General features: G+C 45.6%; 1 protein-coding gene across 4 annotated transcripts; it reads left to right on the top strand.

Moving 5' to 3' along the window:
• Positions 1-124: 124 nt before the first annotated feature.
• On the top strand, positions 125-15,494 carry LOC117429538 (rab5 GDP/GTP exchange factor-like). 4 transcript variants are annotated; one of them, XM_034049135.3, is made up of 11 exons: positions 125-336; positions 4,643-4,825; positions 5,396-5,565; positions 6,499-6,618; positions 9,411-9,431; positions 10,051-10,217; positions 10,298-10,382; positions 10,805-10,937; positions 11,933-12,024; positions 12,463-12,719; positions 13,202-15,494. In XM_034049135.3, the coding sequence occupies exons 1-11, from the start codon at positions 332-334 to the stop codon at positions 13,565-13,567; spliced, it is 1,599 nt and encodes a 532-aa protein (XP_033905026.3). In that variant the 5' UTR covers positions 125-331; the 3' UTR covers positions 13,568-15,494. The 4 variants fall into 4 exon arrangements, with proteins under 4 accessions (XP_033905026.3, XP_033905028.3, XP_033905029.3 ...); XM_034049137.3 differs by lacking the exon at positions 9,411-9,431 and having other exon boundaries at positions 127-336; XM_034049138.3 differs by lacking the exon at positions 6,499-6,618 and having other exon boundaries at positions 129-336.
• Positions 15,495-17,734: the final 2,240 nt, after the last annotated feature.

Raw genomic sequence — 17,734 nt, 5'->3', positions numbered from 1 at the left:
CATATAAAGGCGTGAGTTCGTAATTAGCACGGACCAGCTATAGTTATTTCGAGGCATGGTACTGTAGGAACGCGCCTGTCACTCACGCTACCGTTGGTGGCGCGCACGTACCACACATTCCAATGCAGCGAGAGCGCGCCACCTTTCTTTTCCATTGAACGTAGGAGCGCGCGCAAGCTGCGCAGATTACGTTCAGAGGAGGAGTCGGAAGGAAGAAAGACAGAGAAATAAACACGACGGAGGTTACCAGTACCTGAGTTAACCGTCTATAGCGAGACGAAACAGGTTGTGGATTTTAAACCAAGGCAAGGGAGGTGACGGAACACCATTCATGACGTAAGTATCCGATATAAAAACATCAGTCCATCTTGAAACTGTAATGGTCGTGTAATATGGTGTCTGAAAATGAACTACCATACGTGAAATAGATTTCCATCATATCGTTTAGTGGCGCTGTCATGCAGCCGCTGTGTTTACATCCACAGGGTAAACATGTACACTACATACTGTTACTGTGTTGTGTACTGTAATGGATTTTCGAAAGAATTGCGGGGTTGTTTGTCGTAAACACCCACATTATTATATTCAATAGCGTTGACCGCGATTTTGACAAGACCCTCCGATTTGATTAACCACACAATGTACATAAACAAATAAACATAATTGAATATGGATTATTGTAATGACGCTGGTAGCCTTTATAATGCCACCGATCTGGCTAGCCATGTATCCAGCTAATTGTATAATACTATTAATACGAACAAAGTTCAAATCTCTCTCTCTCTCTCTCTCTCTCTCTCTCTCTGGCAGTGTGTGAATAACGAAAAGTTATTATCATACGTTTGCTAGTAATAGTTTATCAAGAGCAGTGATAAACTGTATTTTATGAAGTATGATCGGGCAGCAGTGTGGAGTAGTGGTTAGGGCTCTGGACTCTTGACCGGAGGGTCGTGGGTTCGATCCCTGGTGGGGGACACTGCTGCTGTACCCTTGAGCAAGGTGCTTTACCTAGATTGCTCCAGTAAAAACCCAACTGTATAAATGGGGAATTGTATGTAAAAGTAATGTGATATCTTGTAACAATTGTAAGTCGCCCTGGGTAAAGGCGTCTGCTAAGAAATAAATAATAATAATAATAATAATAATAATAATAATAATAATAATAATAGAAACCCGATCGACTCGCTATAGTATTTAAGGATTGTCAGTTGCTGCAGTGAGAAGTGTTTTGTTCAGTGCTTTCTGTCCTAGACGGTTTGTGCTGATAACACCTTATTTAGTTTACTGTAAGCGTGGTGTTATTGTGGGTTTAGTGTCTAGGCTTGGTAGTATTTATTTTGATGTCCCAGATGTATTCTGCATCAGGTCATTTGACTGCAGTAAGAACGTCATGTATGAATTGGTAACCCAGTCTTCTACAGACTCCAGAGATATTGAACACTGTCACTGGAACTGCTGGTTATATTTAGATGAACATGTGCCTGGCTGTCTAAGTGACCTTCAGTGTTGTTATATTGACGCCTGTAATCTGATGTACATCCGTGCGTAGCTTTTCTTTCAGCTCAGTCTTTTCTGTATGGTTGACACTGGCAGTTCATTGTGTTGTGTAATGTGTGTGTCCCTGGATCAGTACCTGTGTGAATGCAGTGATCGCTGCACTGGAGAAGCCTATAGTTAGACCCCACTTAGAATACTACTGTGTGCAGTTTTGGTCACCTACGTACAAAAAATCCATCATTGCACTGGAGAAGGTACAGAGAAGGGCAGCTAGGCTGAAGAGCTGAATGTTCTTATGCTTTTCTGTCCTGGAGAGAAACTCTGTTCCTTCAGCTTGCCTCATACTGTGAGAAATAATTGCTTTAATAGCACGACATGCCTAGAGCGTTACAGTAACAAGCATGAATCCATTCTGCAGAGTGCAGTGCAACACCCTCGACTGTGTAGTGTGCCTGTCCACATCCTTTCTATCGAGTGTAACAGGGTGTACACACAGGTCAGCACTCTGTTTATTGCAATTTAATCAAATGTGTGTCAAACATGTGCTGATCTTTCACCGAGACCATATTAATACAACAGTGATAAATGAAATCATGTTTAAAAAAAACAAAACAAATTAACAGGATATTCTGCCTGCCCGTACTTATTATTTCTTACTACACGCTTTTTTTTTTTTTTTAGAACTGTGCAAAATTTGCACTGGATCATAATTTAGCCTATGTTTAAATACAAACCAATGTCACTGCAGAATGATATCTAAATATGTGATACACTGTGTGTACTGTAGCTGAGTGTAGCGTGCTGTAACACTCTCATTCTGTACCTGGCTTGGGCAGCTCCAGGTATTTCCCTACCTGTACACCAGTGACCCTGTGCTTGCCTCCCAGTGTATGTGACTGTTTATTTGCCCAGGGAGCAGTCATTTTGCTTGGACCTGGTAGCAGTGTTCAGTGTACAGTGCTGTGCTTTACAATACACTTTTACAAAGTGGAATGCACAGATTCACTTGGGCGCGGGGAATGCAGTAGTATTGTGTTGCATTGCTGGTTCGCCTCACAGAGTTGAGCAGTTCAATGTAGAGTGTACTGGAGGCCAGCTGTTGTAACCCGGATTAAGCAGAACGAGGGAGTCTCTGAGTCCTCAGTACAGAGACATAATGAGGTCAGCATGCTGAAATATTGATGCTGAGTGGATCTGCTTCCTAATAGAAGTGTTTTGTTTCACTCTGGGGGCTGTTTCTCAGAAAGATTAGCAAGCACTTTTCCCCAAAGCAAACCTCTCGCTCCCAAGGAGCGCAGGCCTTTCTGTACAGTATGGCTTGGCCATTTCAGACTCCCATTGCAGCCTGTAGTGTAAGACTACACTTTGTTACAAAACGCCCCTTGTGGCCTAATTGCAACTCTCTTTACATTAAAAGTCTGTATAAATGTAATAGAACTAATCCAAAAAAAATGATTGATTGAAAATCATTACAGAATTATTAAGCTGCATTATAAAGTCGATAGCCAGAAAAAGAGGTCATGAGGTCGTGTGGTCCAGTGGTTAAAGAAAAGGGCTTGTAACCAGGAGGTCCCCGGTTCAAATCCCACCTCAGCCACTGACTCATTGTGTGACCCTGAGCAAGTCACTTCACCTCCTTGTGCTCCGTCTTTCGGGTGAGATGTAATTGTAAGTGACTGTGCAGCTGATGCATAATTCACACTCCGTAGTCTCTGTAAGTTGCCTTGGATAAAGGCGTCTGCTAAATAAACTAATAATAATAATAATATTTCCAGCATCTTTTGAAGAAGAACATTTTGGCAACACAGCAGATGATGGTCAAGACAAAGGAGTTGGATTCACGTTTCAGAAAAGCACTCGTAGCAAAACTACAACAAAGGAAAAGGCTGCAGAACAGCATCAAAGAAATATGGAATACTAGATATGATGACTGAAACAGAAAATGAAAGTGAATCTAAAAACCAAGAAGAATGCATTCTGTAACACTGAGGCAGAGAAAGCATAAATGTATATTACAGGATCAATATAACATGAATGATTCTAAAATAATAAGTTGACTTTCATCAAAGCCTCTGCCGTGCCAGATATCTGCAGCCAGTCTTGCTAGCAGTTTCTTTTCTACCTAGCAGCCTTATCTGAAAAAGGCCTCTAACAACATTGAATGAAATCAGGAAGCTTTGTAACGCAGCTGTTTATCAGATCCCTACCTATATCAGCATCCCTCCCTACATCAGCATCCCTCCCTACATCAGCATCCCCTCCCTACATCAGCTCCCCTCCCTACATCAGCTCCCCTCCCTACATCAGCATCCCTCCCTACATCAGCTCCCCTCCCTACATCAGCATCCCTTCCCTACATCAGCTCCCCTCCCTACATCAGCATCCCTCCCTACATCAGCTCCCCTCCCTACATCAGCTCCCTGCCTACATCAGCTCCCTGCCTACATCAGCATCCCTGCCTACATCAGCATCCCTTCCCTACATCAGCTCCCTCCCTACATCAGCATCCCTCCCTACATCAGATCTCTACCTGTACAGCAGGCTCTGTCCTGTTTGGGGCTTCATGTTGGCAGTAGTCTTGGCACTAGCACTGTTGCTAAATCAATGCTAATGGAGAGTCTGGAGTGCTGCAGTCATTAATGCACCAAGCCTGTGACCTTTGGAGGCCTGGGTTTGAATCTGCTTCAGTAAACCAAGTTTGCCTCATTGGACTCTCCAAGTTATCCAGAAGGGAGGCGCTGTTCAGGGTCAGGGTTATTTCTAGTGGGTGTTTGTGTAGATTGTGTGTCATCATTGTTGTCTGTTTGTTTAGTGCTGTTTTGTGTCCAGGTATAGAGACACACCTGGCTGTTTTTACAGCAGCATAACAACTACCATCTGGATTATTAAAACAAACAGAATAAAGTGCCTACAGGGAGCCCCATTTGTTTTTCAAAGCTGTACAGTGCAGAGAAATGTTCCATAATGTTTTGCTCAGAATGGCATCTACTGCATTTAGTAGCTGTTTTATTTTAACCTTTAACACTGGTTATATATATTGTGCTGAAAATCAAGCTTGAAGTTCTCCAGTTCATAGGAGTGGCTGGGGGAAAAAAAAAGTATTTTTTTAATTTTTTTTTAAAACCTTTTTATTGTCTGTCTTCAGCAAGATGAGTCAGAAATCGGAGCGCCGAGGGATCCGCGTTGACCAATCAGAGCTGCTGTGTACAAAAGGATGCGGTTACTACGGCAACCCCGCCTGGCAAGGCTTCTGCTCCAAGTGCTGGCGTGAGGAGTACCATCACGTCCGTCAGAAACAGATCAAGGAGGACTGGGCGCTGGCAGAGAGGTAACCCATCTACCCCGAAACAGAAACACTCGGGTTAGCTGGAAAGGAGTGTGAATCTCTGCTGTACAAGCTGTCTCCTTCCAAATGTTAGCTTGATTAATATTATCACCCTTTTATTGTGCTGAGAAATTGATGTCAATTCGGTTTTTTGCGAATGTTTAAAATACATTGCGGTATACCCTGCTGCATCCTGGTACCGTTTCTGCTGGTCACATGGCTCAATTGAAGACAGGCCATTGGATTCAGTTTGAACTTCAACACATGAAATGATTACATACCAGGAAGCGACACATCTGTCTATTCCAAACTGAAGTATAAAAACATGCACCCTCGTTCTCCCTCTCCCCCTCTCCCCCTCCCCACCCTGCCTCCCTCTCCCTCTCCCCACCCTGCCTGCCTCCCTCTCCCCCTCCCCACCCTGCCTGCCTCCCTCTCCCTCTCCCCACCCTGCCTGCCTCCCTCTCCCTCTCCCCACCCTGCCTCCCTCCCTCCTTCTCCCCATCCCCACCCTGCCTCCCTCCCTCCCTCCCCACCATGCTTCCCTTGCCTCCCTCTCCCCCTCTCTCTCAGGCTGCAGAGGGAGGAGGAGGCAGCCTATGCCAGCAGTCAGGGAGCGCAGTCCCAGCCTTCCCTCACACCCTTCTCTAAATTCGAGGAGAAGAAGAGCAACGAGAAAACCCGCAAGGTCACCACCGTCAAGAAATTCTTCAGCCCCTCGTCCCGGATCGGATCCAAGAAAGGTACTAGTGGGGATTCGGGGTGGGGGGGTCCTACTCGATCACGTGGCTTGCTTGCTTTATTTATTATTATTTTCATTTTAATTTTTATTTATTTTATTAGTTCTCATCCACACCTATCCAGATATTTCACATGTAAGTCGCTAGGGGAGCTGCTGATGCTGCTGCCCCTCCATAACCCACCATTCCATCTACTTCACTCACACACCCCCACCCCGACACACACCCTGCCCGCCTCCCCTCACCAGCACTCAGCAGAGAGCCCGCCTTTCCATTTTGAGCAGATCTCTTTGGGACCCATTCTAAATCCGATCGGATTAGTTTTTCCATCTGTGTAAGTGTGTGACACGGGTCTGAGCTCCACCTGGGTAACAGATCCCATCATGAACTGCATTACTAGAAGGGCTGGTTTCACAGACCCTGATTAGCACTATTCCTGGTCTACCTTATGTTACCTTATGTTACCCAAGGTGAGTGTAAATCAGGGTCTGTGAATCTAGCCATATGCGTAATGTTCATAAAGAGCCTTTCCCCCAGTGCTAAGATGTAAATCACTCATGAGGTTCAATTTAAGATTTCCCACCACCTCCAGTTGTTTTTGCTAGTTCTGTAACACCAGACATTTTTTTACTCCTGGCAAATTTGCACAAATATCTTGAAAAAAGTCTGTTCCGTCACTAGCACCAACCAAAATACTAACTTCCCATTCTCAGAAATAAATGTGTGGAGAGACAGAATAATGAACATTCATTCAATTCTTTTCTTGTCATTGTTTTGTTTTTACCTCCCTTTCCTTTCTCTCTGTTCCCGTCAAACTTTTTTTTTTTTATCCACCATCACATCTCCACCTTCGCTTCCCATCCTCCTCGGTTCTTATTTCTTCTCCTCCTTCACCCCTCCCCCTGCCTGCCCTGCTTGCTCCCGGGTTTGTTCCAGCGGCCCCGGAGACAGCTGGGAAGTGTGTCCCGAGTGGGAGGGAACGCCATGCCGACACCCTCCTCAGGGACTTGAGGGAGATTTTTACCCCACCCTGGGACCTGGCTTCCCCTACTGAAGGTAACGGTGTGCGCTCGGGCTTCTAGGAGGCAGAGGCACCAGCCTGGCTCCACCTTTGTGTCCCCATACAACCCAGGCTTTAGAAACAAGAACTGGACGCTTCTCTCCTACACCTCGTTTCCATGCCCCCCTCACCCCGGGTTGAGACCCCCTTCCATGTTCATTCAGCCGACCCGCATTGGCTGCCCATCCAAGCTGCCCCTGATTTTTTTCTGACCCTTTCCCAAAACGGGATGGGTGGAAGTACATTACAACACTGACCTTTAATGTTCTTGTATCGTTTTTTTAGTAACAAAAATGGTTCAGATTATTGTAAACAAATGAATGCAACCTTAGCCGCAAAGCTTGCTGGGAAAGAACCGCCAACATCCATCGAATTGCACTCAACTCCGGTCGACTAGCAACGGGGGTTTAGGAGAAATGCGGGAAAACCCGGAGCAGCTCGGATTGGCCGTCAATCTGTGCTCATGGAAATGAGGTACTAGCTAACTGTGCTGGAAAAATCCACCATCGCAGCATCTAGAACTACTCAAACTATGAAAATAATTGCAGACAGACATGCGTCTACTACCTTAGATACAGTACTAAAACTACTTCTAGATAAAAAATATATAGATTTATTTGTTTCAATTAATAGTGGGACAAATCATCAAATATTCTAATATTCAAACAAACACAGCTTGAAATGTATTCGTTGGCAAAATTGACCATGTTCATATTCGTTCATATAACAGAATTTGTAAATGACTGTGTCAAAGAGACGCCATGCAAAGAAATCATAAATGAAGTCTGAAATAAATCCTGCACATCTGACTGTACAGAACAGTGTTTCTCTCCTTTCTTTAAAAGACATCTTGAAAGACACACACTTCAAATAGTGTACAGTGTGTATTTACAGCCAGGACTTCAAAATGTGACCCCACTGTGTGAGCTCAGCTTTCAACACCATGAGGTGTCTGTTTCCCTTTGAACGTTAGAGCTTGAAAACTACTCATCCAATTGCTATGGCTCCCGACGGCATTACACTTTTTAGTAGTCTTGTTTTTCCCCCCGGTCTTTAATACAGTGTTTTGAGTTCTATAGGGATTGGTAAGGGTATCCAAATCTAGGTCTGTGTGTTCAGAGCCGCAATCTAATGAGACTTAAATGCACGGTCATTTGGTGCAATAAGTTACTGTACATCGTGAATATACACCTGTCTTGAGGAATGACTACTTTTTCTTAAAGCTTTTATTACAAGGTCCTGTGTGTGTAGGTCAGGGTGAGCGGTTTTTACACAGGGCTATCCCCTGTAATGTGTTAGTTGTATCCTTGATAGAAGATATTCCAGGTCAATTTGATCCATTCCATGCAATAAGGATTATAGCCCCCCAAGTTATCACCCAGGACTCAATCTACTTATTGAAACTAAAGCATTCATTGAAGAATGGTACTATATTGTAAATCACCTCCCTATATGTAGTACATGGCCAATATGCCCACAGTGGAAAACCAGGCTATGGAAGAATGTAGTGAGCAAATTCAAATGTATTTATAGCACCAGGAGCCAGTTTTTCAAAACATTTCATTTAGATCAAGGCAATCCGGATTTTGTAATCCTATATTTTGTGATCGAGATTACTTTTATCTGGATCATTTTGATCCGTTTTTTTCGGGAAATGTCACTGCTGGATTACATTTATCCAGTTTTTTGAATAGGCTAGTTCTCAATTTTTTTACATTTTTTTTATTATTATTTTTTTTTTTTTTTTTAAAGAGGCCTTATTTATGATCTAACTTAATTTAACAAAAGTAATAAGATTGTGGTAATAATTATTAAATCACTTTTAATGTTAGTGCACATAACGCATGCAAATAATGGTTATTTTATAAATTGAATAAAAATAAAACTTTTGAAAAAAGGATATGCGTTTTTAGACGTCTTCATCGTCTTCCTCGTCGGTCGGGAGTCCAGCGTCTCTCAGACGAGCTTTAAGGAGGCGTATGTGAAGGGGTATACGTGTGCTTTTTTATTAAAGCTATACCACTAAATACATGTTTTCCCTTTTGCTTACACGGATACAAAACTTAAATAAATATGTAAATATTATAAATAATTCTATTTGGACATATGGCGTGTGTTTGCGATGACAATTCAAACAAATTATCGATGTTCTATGATCATTTAAAAGCTAAATCCACCTCCGCAGTAGGATCACAATAATCCTGGTATTTTAGATCAAAGTGATCCTGATCTCCTCTTAATTCTGAAAAACCCAATTGCGACATTTAATCGTGATTAAAAGTGCGGTCGAATTGCCAAAGCGAAATCTGGATCACAGTAATCCCGATCGCATTTCGATGTTTTGAAAAACCCAGTTGCACAATATAATCCAGATCAAACGCGGAAATCCGATTACCAAAGTTTTGAAAAACTGGCCCCAGGATAGAACCCTTGAGAGATCTCATTTACAAGTGGGTCCTGGCCAGTTAGAATGCAGTAAGCAGGCACTTTTCATAACCAGGGGACGAGGTGGGGGTGCTGGTGACCCAAAGGTAGAGGCTCCAAGACGTGCTTCTCAGAGCCCACAGCCTCCCCACTTCTCCCAGTTTGCGATGGGTTGATCTGCTTGCTGTAGTGCTGAGTTGCCATTGTTTGCAGTGCCAGTGTGGAGTGGTGGTTTTCTGTTGTGGTTTTGTTTTGCATGCCTGATTCATGCGGTTTTGTTCTCCATGCCATTCTGTTGATTTATTTGCATTGTATTTTTTTTTTTATTTCACCCCTAACCCTCCATACACCCCTATGCTGCCAGCCCTGGCTGCCAGACTGAGAGGTGGGTGCTGATTGTCCCCCTTCCCTTCTCTGTACTGCAGCGTCACCCTGCAGAGTGAACCCTGCCTGCAGTCTCCCAGGGCTGTATGGTCTGTGTTCTTGTAATTGTCTCTGTGTGTGCGTGGCTGTCTATTTCTGTACCACCGGGCTGTATTCAAAATGCTCCAAGACCTGGAGCAAAATCATTACAATCATACAATCTTACAGTACCGCAGTTGTGGATCCAGACAAAAATACATAGATCAGCCATTACATTACCTTGTGCCATCCTATCACCAATCCAGCACATCAGTCATTGTAGCATTAGCATGTGTTCGAGCTGACCTTCATTTATTGTTGAATATCCCTGTCCAATTGCTTCATTTCTGTAGAGACTGCAGTAATCCAACCTGTTAACTACCCTTCTCTGCTAGAAAGTTTATAGACAGCAATGTTACAGCTGGGATTTTATCTTCTTACAAACACGCTGCTGAAATTGTGTTAAACGTTTTTAATAAAATGTCACAAAATAGTCTGGAAGCTAGTCTTTTGGTACAAACTGCACTTTGTCCTGAAACTGGCTCCATGTCCAGTGCTGGTTTGCTGTTCAGAGTGTGCTGACGGTGCCCTTTGTCCCTTAGAGAGCCATGAGACAAAGGCCCCCAGCCCGTCGATCAGCAGACAGGCCAGCATCGAGACGGACCAGGTCTCCCGGGACTTCATCGACTTCCTGAAGAGCCTGCACAAGCCGGGCCGCGAGATCCACAAGCAGTGCCGGGCCTTCATCGAGACCATGGCCACCAAGGAGGTAACGGCATGCGAAACACAACAGAGCCCCTTCTCCACGGTGCTGTTATTACAAGACCTTGTGTTTCTGTCTCTCCTCAGGACCACCAGAGTGTGGAGGAGCTGTCCGAGTGTGTGCAGGACTTCTACCAGAATATGTCAGACAGGCTGCTGACACACTTCAAAGGTAAAACCAGCCCTAGACCTGCCTGCTAATCCTGCTTGACCGAAAACTTGACACTTTAAAATAGGATTGAAAACACGCAGCATCCATAATATGTATCCATCACAGTCCACTCCTTTTAAAGTCCCCCTCCTGTTGTGTCTTGTGTGTGCTATTGTAGGAACTCTCCTCACAGTCTAGTTTTCCATGCTCTGGTGCATTTTCTGCTTGAACCCACAATTAAATGCACTATATTTTTCTGTTTTATTGGACATACCATTCCTCTGATCCTCTTTTGAGTCCTGCCTTCTGACTCAACCTGAGAAGGACAGTTGATTTGAAACGCGCTGTTTGATGTCTGTGGGACGGAGTGGCGTGTGTTTCTCAGGAGTCCTGTCTCTGTGGCGTGTCTGCTTTTGTGTGACGCTCTGTGCTGTCTGTGCCAGGCTCCTCCGAGCGGGTGGAGAGGGTGATGGACCAGGTGGAGAAGTACATCATGACCCGCCTCTACAAGAACGTCTTCTGCCCTGAGATCACGGACGATGAGAAGAAAGATCTGGCTGTGCAGAAACGCATCAGGTACCGAGACATTCCCGCATCATTGCACCATCACACTGTATATCAGAATACAAACGGGATGTATCACAAGGGTCTGCATTCCTCATGCATCATTGCACCATCACACTGTATATCAGAATACAAACGGGATGTATCACAAGGGTCTGCATTCCTCACGCATCATTGCACCATCACACTGTATATCAGAATACAAACAAGATGTATCACAAGGGTCTGCATTCCTTATGCATCATTGCACCATCACACTGTATATCAGAATACAAACAGGATGTATCACAAGGGTCTGCATTCCTCATGCATCATTGCACCATCACACTGTATATCAGAATACAAACGGGATGTATCACAAGGGTCTGCATTCCCCACACATCATTGCACCATCACACTGTATATCAGAATACAAACGGGATGTATCCCAAACCATCTTCAGTAAGGAAAAACACACCCACTACAGTTAAACCAGAGATAAGAGCTTGCTATCTTACAGAGCTATTGGATTATAACTAAATACGATGTGCTGTTGGTATGAATGTTCCACCAAATCAGCCATTCAAACGACAAACCTTGTATGTAGACAAGGGTTTTGGCTAGCGCCTTCAACAGTGAAGTACTTTACATCAGTCTGCTTTATAACACGATCATTTTTATCATTGCATGGCATTGCATGTCATACAAAGTATTGGATTATATCTCTAACGTGGAGCACTGTACCATGATGTGTATCCTGGTGTGACGTGGGAATTGTATTGTGTATCTCCTTAAACTAGTCAAGAATGTCAGGGTTTTATATAGGGCATGTCTTAATCCAAACTCTGTGCCGTCACTCGGTGCTGAATATCAGTTACCGATGTAGAAACACATCAGCTTGGAATACAAGGATCTGGCTTGCTGACACACCTTCGTATTTCATTCCATTGGGGTTTGTGTTGCGTATTTGAAGGCGGGGGTATCTGCATGCATTGCTGTAGTAAAGTGCTGTGTCTGTGCTGTTGCAGGGCTCTGCACTGGGTCACTATTCAGATGCTGTGCGTCCCGGTCGATGAAGAGATCCCTGAAGTGTCTGACATGGTGGTGAAGGCGATCACAGGTAGTGAACGTGCTGATTTTGTTGTGGCGGCTGAAGCCAATACAGCACTAGAGGCGGACAACGTGAAGGACAGCCTGGTGCCCCTTATTGTTTCACTGTTCATGTTTGCGTGCTGCACTTTTGATTGGATTTTGTCTGTTGGAAGTAGTCTTCCTGTGGTGTCTGGACCCCATCTGATCCTGTGTCCTGAAACACTGTAAAAGACAGGAGTTCAAGTATAAAGACAATAAGGCACTGTGGGAATGCTGGCATGTTAAAAAAGAAGTGTAAAAAGGTTTTAAAGCCTAAGTGTGTGTGTATATAATTGTATATATAATTTCAAAATTGCACCTGTGAGCCCTACATAGCGAATGGAAGGAATGGTGTATTAAAGCAGTGAGTGAGCCCTGATGAAGGGTTAGATCTGGGCTGGCACTCACTGCTGTGGCTCTCTTGCAGATATAATCGAGATGGATTCGAAGCGTGTCCCCAGGGACAAGCTGGCCTGCATCACCAAGTGCAGCAAGGACATCTTCAACGCCATCAAGATCACGAGGAATGAGCCCGCCTCGGCTGACGACTTCCTGCCCACCCTCATCTACATCGTGCTGAAGGCCAACCCCCCGCGGCTGCAGTCCAACATCCAGTACATCACCCGCTTCTGCAACCCCAGCCGCCTCATGACAGGAGAGGACGGTTACTACTTTACCAACCTGGTGAGTCTGACTGCAGCCACTTCAGCCACAGCTTCCTACTGCTACCAACAGCCTCCCTACTGCCCCTACTGCCCCCTACAGCTACCAACAGCCTCCCTACTACCCCCTACAGCTACCAACAGCCTCCCTACTGCCCCCTACTGCCCTCTTCAGCTACCAACAGCCTCCCTACTGCCCCCTACTGTCCTCTACGGCTACCAACAGCCTCCCTACTGCCCCCTACAGCTACCAACAGCCTCCCTACTGCCTCCTACAGCGTCAGTCAGAAAAGTATTTGCTGTATTTATTTTTAAGAGAAACAAAATTTGTATATTTACACTATTCTTTCAGAAATGAGAACTACATATTACACGGCAATGGGTACATCTCACGTAAATCCGTGATAACAGTGAAAAGAATCCAGCCTCATTATCCTCTGCAGTGTGAACACGACTGTGTACTGTACCTGTCTCCCTGACTCCCCTCCCTCCCACTCCCTGCAGTGCTGTGCCGTGGCCTTCATCGAGAAGCTGGACGCTCAGTCGCTGAACCTCAGCCCAGAGGATTTCGAGCGCTACATGACTGGCCAGGCGTCTCCGCGCAGGCAGGACCCCGAGGGCCTGAGCCAGGTGTACCAGAGCCTGGAGCTGCTGAGCGGGCTGGGGGAGCGTCAGGAGATGGTGCTGGATGGGGCACGGAGGCTGGAGAGCGACCTCATCGACTGGCAGGACGGCGTGGCCCGGGAGGTGCAGGACATCCTGGACAAATACCCCTTGGAGATCCGGCCGCCCGCCTCCGCCATCGACTCCGATAACGTGGAGAACGACCGCCTGCCGCCCCCTCTGCTGCCACAGGTCTTCGCTGGCTAGTCCCGCCCCCCTCCGCCTCCCTGAGTCAAGCACAGCCAAGCCAGGGCCTTCTCTGTACAACTCCCAGTCTTACCAAACGCTGTGAAGCCCCAGTCACTGTGACACTCCAGAATAGGTCTGAGCTTGCTTCATCCTAAAATATAGCAGTCAAAAGCCTGTTACAATTAGAATCTGCAGAATATTTTGGTATGAATCAGTATTTTATCTGAGTGGGCTAAGTGAATTATAACTTTTAAAAAAACTTGAGTAACTTCTGAATTGTAAAAGTGATAATCTCTCGCCCTAGGGAATGTAGTGTTTGGGGTCTTCCTTCTTGCCGCTGCCTGTATGATCCAGGGCCTCTCTCTGAGTGGAGCTTCCCAGGCACAGAGGACTCATTCAGGGAGGCTCTCTGTCAGCTGCCTCATCCCTACACTGCAGCTCCGAATTAATATATGAATTCCAGCCCAGACACAGAACCGTGCATAGCGCAATGCACATATCAAGATGTATGTTCTGTATGATTCAGTATTGTTTCTGCTCAGATCATTATTTTCAGCGCTTACAAACAATCCCAGAAAAGATTGCTTCTGAAGTGTCTGATTTCCTGGAGCATATTAGCGTTGCGCTGTGCACTGAGTCCCGTACTGTATGCGAAGCATGAGGCCGGTGCAACACTGATATGCTTCCCGCCTCACTTCAGAAAATCAGACTTGAAACGTATCTCTGAAGAGCAGTAGGTTGACTTGTCTCTTAAGATCCATGTGTTTGCAGGAGAGATCTGTCCTCTTGTACGGTAGTTCAGTTTCTTCTCTTTTAAGAGTTGTATATACAGCAAGGCAGGCAAACACACTAAACACTACAGGCTCCCGGCTCTAGAATCTGCTACACAATGTATTTAGTGTCATATAACTAAAGTGTCACAGATCAGTACCATCCATGCATTTAAAACTCTTAATGAACTCCTAACTGCAGCACTAAAAAGATCATGTATGGAGACCTGTCTGAATGACAAGTCAATGCCTTGTAATATCAGTGCCAGCATATATCCGTACCAGCGCACATTTCTCCTCACCTCTCAAACATTCACAGGAATTCAGTCTCTATATAGAAAACCTGTCCCGTCTTGACAGCTATTGATAGGACTTCAGATCAGTGTTTGAAAAGGATGAAGGGTGAACCGAACTCTTGTCAATCCAGGTTTGTGATTCAACCAGAACCAGCTGTAAATATTTTAAATCTGCAATGCTTTCCAGGGCACACAAGCCAATAGTTGGGTAAACTGTGTACCCCAGAATGATCAAAAAGGATCTGGTTGAAATAAAAAATGAAATAAACTGTTCATATACCCTGATAGTGAGACTGAGAAGCTCCCTGGTCTCTTGAATTTTCACTCCAGCGGGGCACGGAATACACTGAGAAATAGCGTGGCTGTGTTTGCTGAGCGAGAGCGACCCCTGGTGGTACTTCCGTAGATAGTTCATTGCAATACTTTCAAGCACTGAAAGGCAGACATTCAGAGCAGCTTGTGAGGTTGGTGCTGCTCCTTTAGCTCTGAGGTACTTGAGATCCACACTAATCTCACTGCAGTGTGAAGGGTCTCTCTGCTCACAATGTACAAGTGTATATTCAATCCTTTATCGGCGTATTTTTTAAACCATAACACGGCTGTACTATTTATGATGTAAATGTTCCATCGATAATTTTTAAACATCCTTTAACTTTCAGGTGAAACTGTATGAAACTAAGGGTTTGAATTGATCAGTCAGTGCTGTAATATGCTCTAAACTGGCTTATCCCACAGGGTATAGGCTGATCAAGCAGACCCATGTTTCTTCTAGTTATACCAATGATGTAAATGTAACTTATACATTGTCAAGTGGTGTTTTTATAGTGTTTGAAATGTGTTTTATTTAATTGCAATAAAAACCCACAACTTCCAAATGTTGACACAGTGAACTGTTTTATTTTTATTACAGTGACCTAACCTAATTTAAGCAGGTCAAGATATATATCTTTTTTTTTTTTAATCCTGATGTAGAATTGAACCAAGGTACATATTTCAGTACTGGGTTATGAATCTGAGCTAGTAAAGCTGCGGAGCTGCTGTGTCCCACAGTCTCATTCAAATCGTCAATTTACTAACTTGTGTCGCAGTTTAGCTGCACTTTCACTTTATCATAAAGAACACTTTGTTGACAGGCAAGTTTGTTTACATGCCCCAGGTGTAGTTTGCGGTGTAGGGGCACCAGCATTCCGTAAGACAAACGAGTTCCAGCAGGATTTGCTGCCCTTCTTTCTTTTGCACTCTAGTAGATCAGGATCGTAGCAGTGCCTACCATCTCTGTTCTGATCACCCAAAAATAAATGAGCAGGTAGCAGTTTGACATAAGATCTGTGCAAAGTGTATTTTAGAACATCTGAAGTAGCAATTATTGTATAGTTTTGTAGTATAGATGTTCTTGGTCCCATGCTGGTCGTGGTGGTTACTGCATCAGTTTGGAAGCAGACTCTGTTGAAGCAGACTCTGCCCTGGGGGAGCCTCCCACTGGCCTCAGACTGTTCCTGCTCAATCTGTGCCCACACCCCTCTGCCTAGTTGCAGAGAGACATACTGGCAGAAGCATATTATTCCACTCTCCTGGTGCCCAGGGCCCATGTCCGGGGGCTGGGGGAAGGGGAAGTGCCTTTTCGTCACACAGCAGGTGTATCCTGAGGAGAAGTAGAGCAAGACTGTGGAAGTGCTCCTCCCACCCTCCCGCAGGGCTGCCTGGGCGCTGGAAGGTCTTGCGGAAGGTCTCCCTGCAGCCTTCCAGGGACAGGTAGATGAAGTGCAGCTTGGTTCTCGACTCGCAGCCCACCAGGAGCTTCTCCCGAGTCAGAATCACGTTGGCCTGTCCGGCTCGCAGACGCATCTCTCTTAGCTTTTCTTTCCCTTTGCTTTTAGCCCAGCAGGCTGTGATCTGAATCAGGGCTGGGGTCATCATTAACCCAACGACCATCAGACACAGCCCGACTGGCAACCGAGCAAGGAGGGAGTTGGCTGAAGGATTATAATGGGTTAGGAAACCAACTGACGTCAATACTCCAAACACTATCGAGGAGGAGAGAAGCAGTGCCAACACAATGCAAAGCACCACTCGCACACAGAGATACCTGATGCAGAACCTGGAAGTGGGGACACTGTTGATCAAACTCACAGCCTTCCTGTAAGCTTCAGGTTCTTCCAGGACCAATCGGAGCTGATCGGGGACCATTATGGTGCTGAACATCCCCGCTTTCCAGTTTGGTATGTCCTCCCCTTCCACAGCTTGCTGGGTGAGTAGGACTTTCCCATTGTAGACAGAGGGGGGCTGGAAGAGCACCACGGTGGAGCTGCTCAGTAGACGGTTGGGGGTGCAGAGGACCTTAAGGACCTTGCTGAAGAAGTCGGGGTCCCCTGCCTCCAGATAGGTGAGGTGGCTGAGGTGCAGGGGCACAGTGCAGGGCTCCAGCAGCACGGGCAGCACAGGCTTGTGCTCGATGCAGTCTCTGAAGAGGGACAGGTTGGCTTCCAGGAGGCACCAGCGGCTCTGCAGGAAGTCCTTGCTGAGGACCAGCAGCACCTTCTGGCTGGCCTGGATGCAGTCGGCCATGTTCTCCAGCACGGTCCTCCCGGGTATAAAGTCCCTCTCGTGGTAGCAGGTCAGCAGGCCGGGCCGGGCCGACTCCAGCCTGTCGATGAAGCCGTGGGCCCAGCTGCAGTCTGCACTGCTGTAGCTGATGAACACATGGTAGATCTTACCCTCTTTTAGACAAGGAGCCACAAGGTCGGCCACAGCACTGTCTCCTGAATCGTGCAGAAGATGCTCGGTTTGGTCATCAGAAGCCATCATTGATCTTGATGCTCCAAACTGCCCCCTTTGGAGCGTCACACAGAACTATGAACTGATCCCTTGCCAGCCAACTGAAAAACAGAAAATAAACGCATCTCCATTAAATGTCTGAACTTTAGGGGTACTTAAAATCCTAACCGTTCCCCATTGTGTTACCACTATAATAGCAGTGTTATTGCACTGAAAAAAACCCAGCAGACCCATTAGCCTCCCACAGCATTACCAGAGACACTACACAGCCTTGGTATCTTGAGGCTGCATCAACAAACCAGCCTCCACAATCCCAACAGACGAGCTGGTACAGGAGCCATTCA

This window comes from Acipenser ruthenus, chromosome 24 (assembly GCF_902713425.1).
Source record: "Acipenser ruthenus chromosome 24, fAciRut3.2 maternal haplotype, whole genome shotgun sequence".
Lineage (NCBI taxonomy): Eukaryota > Metazoa > Chordata > Actinopteri > Acipenseriformes > Acipenseridae > Acipenser > Acipenser ruthenus.
Note: the sequence above shows the minus strand (reverse complement) of the source record. Positions and strands in the feature narration are given on the sequence as shown.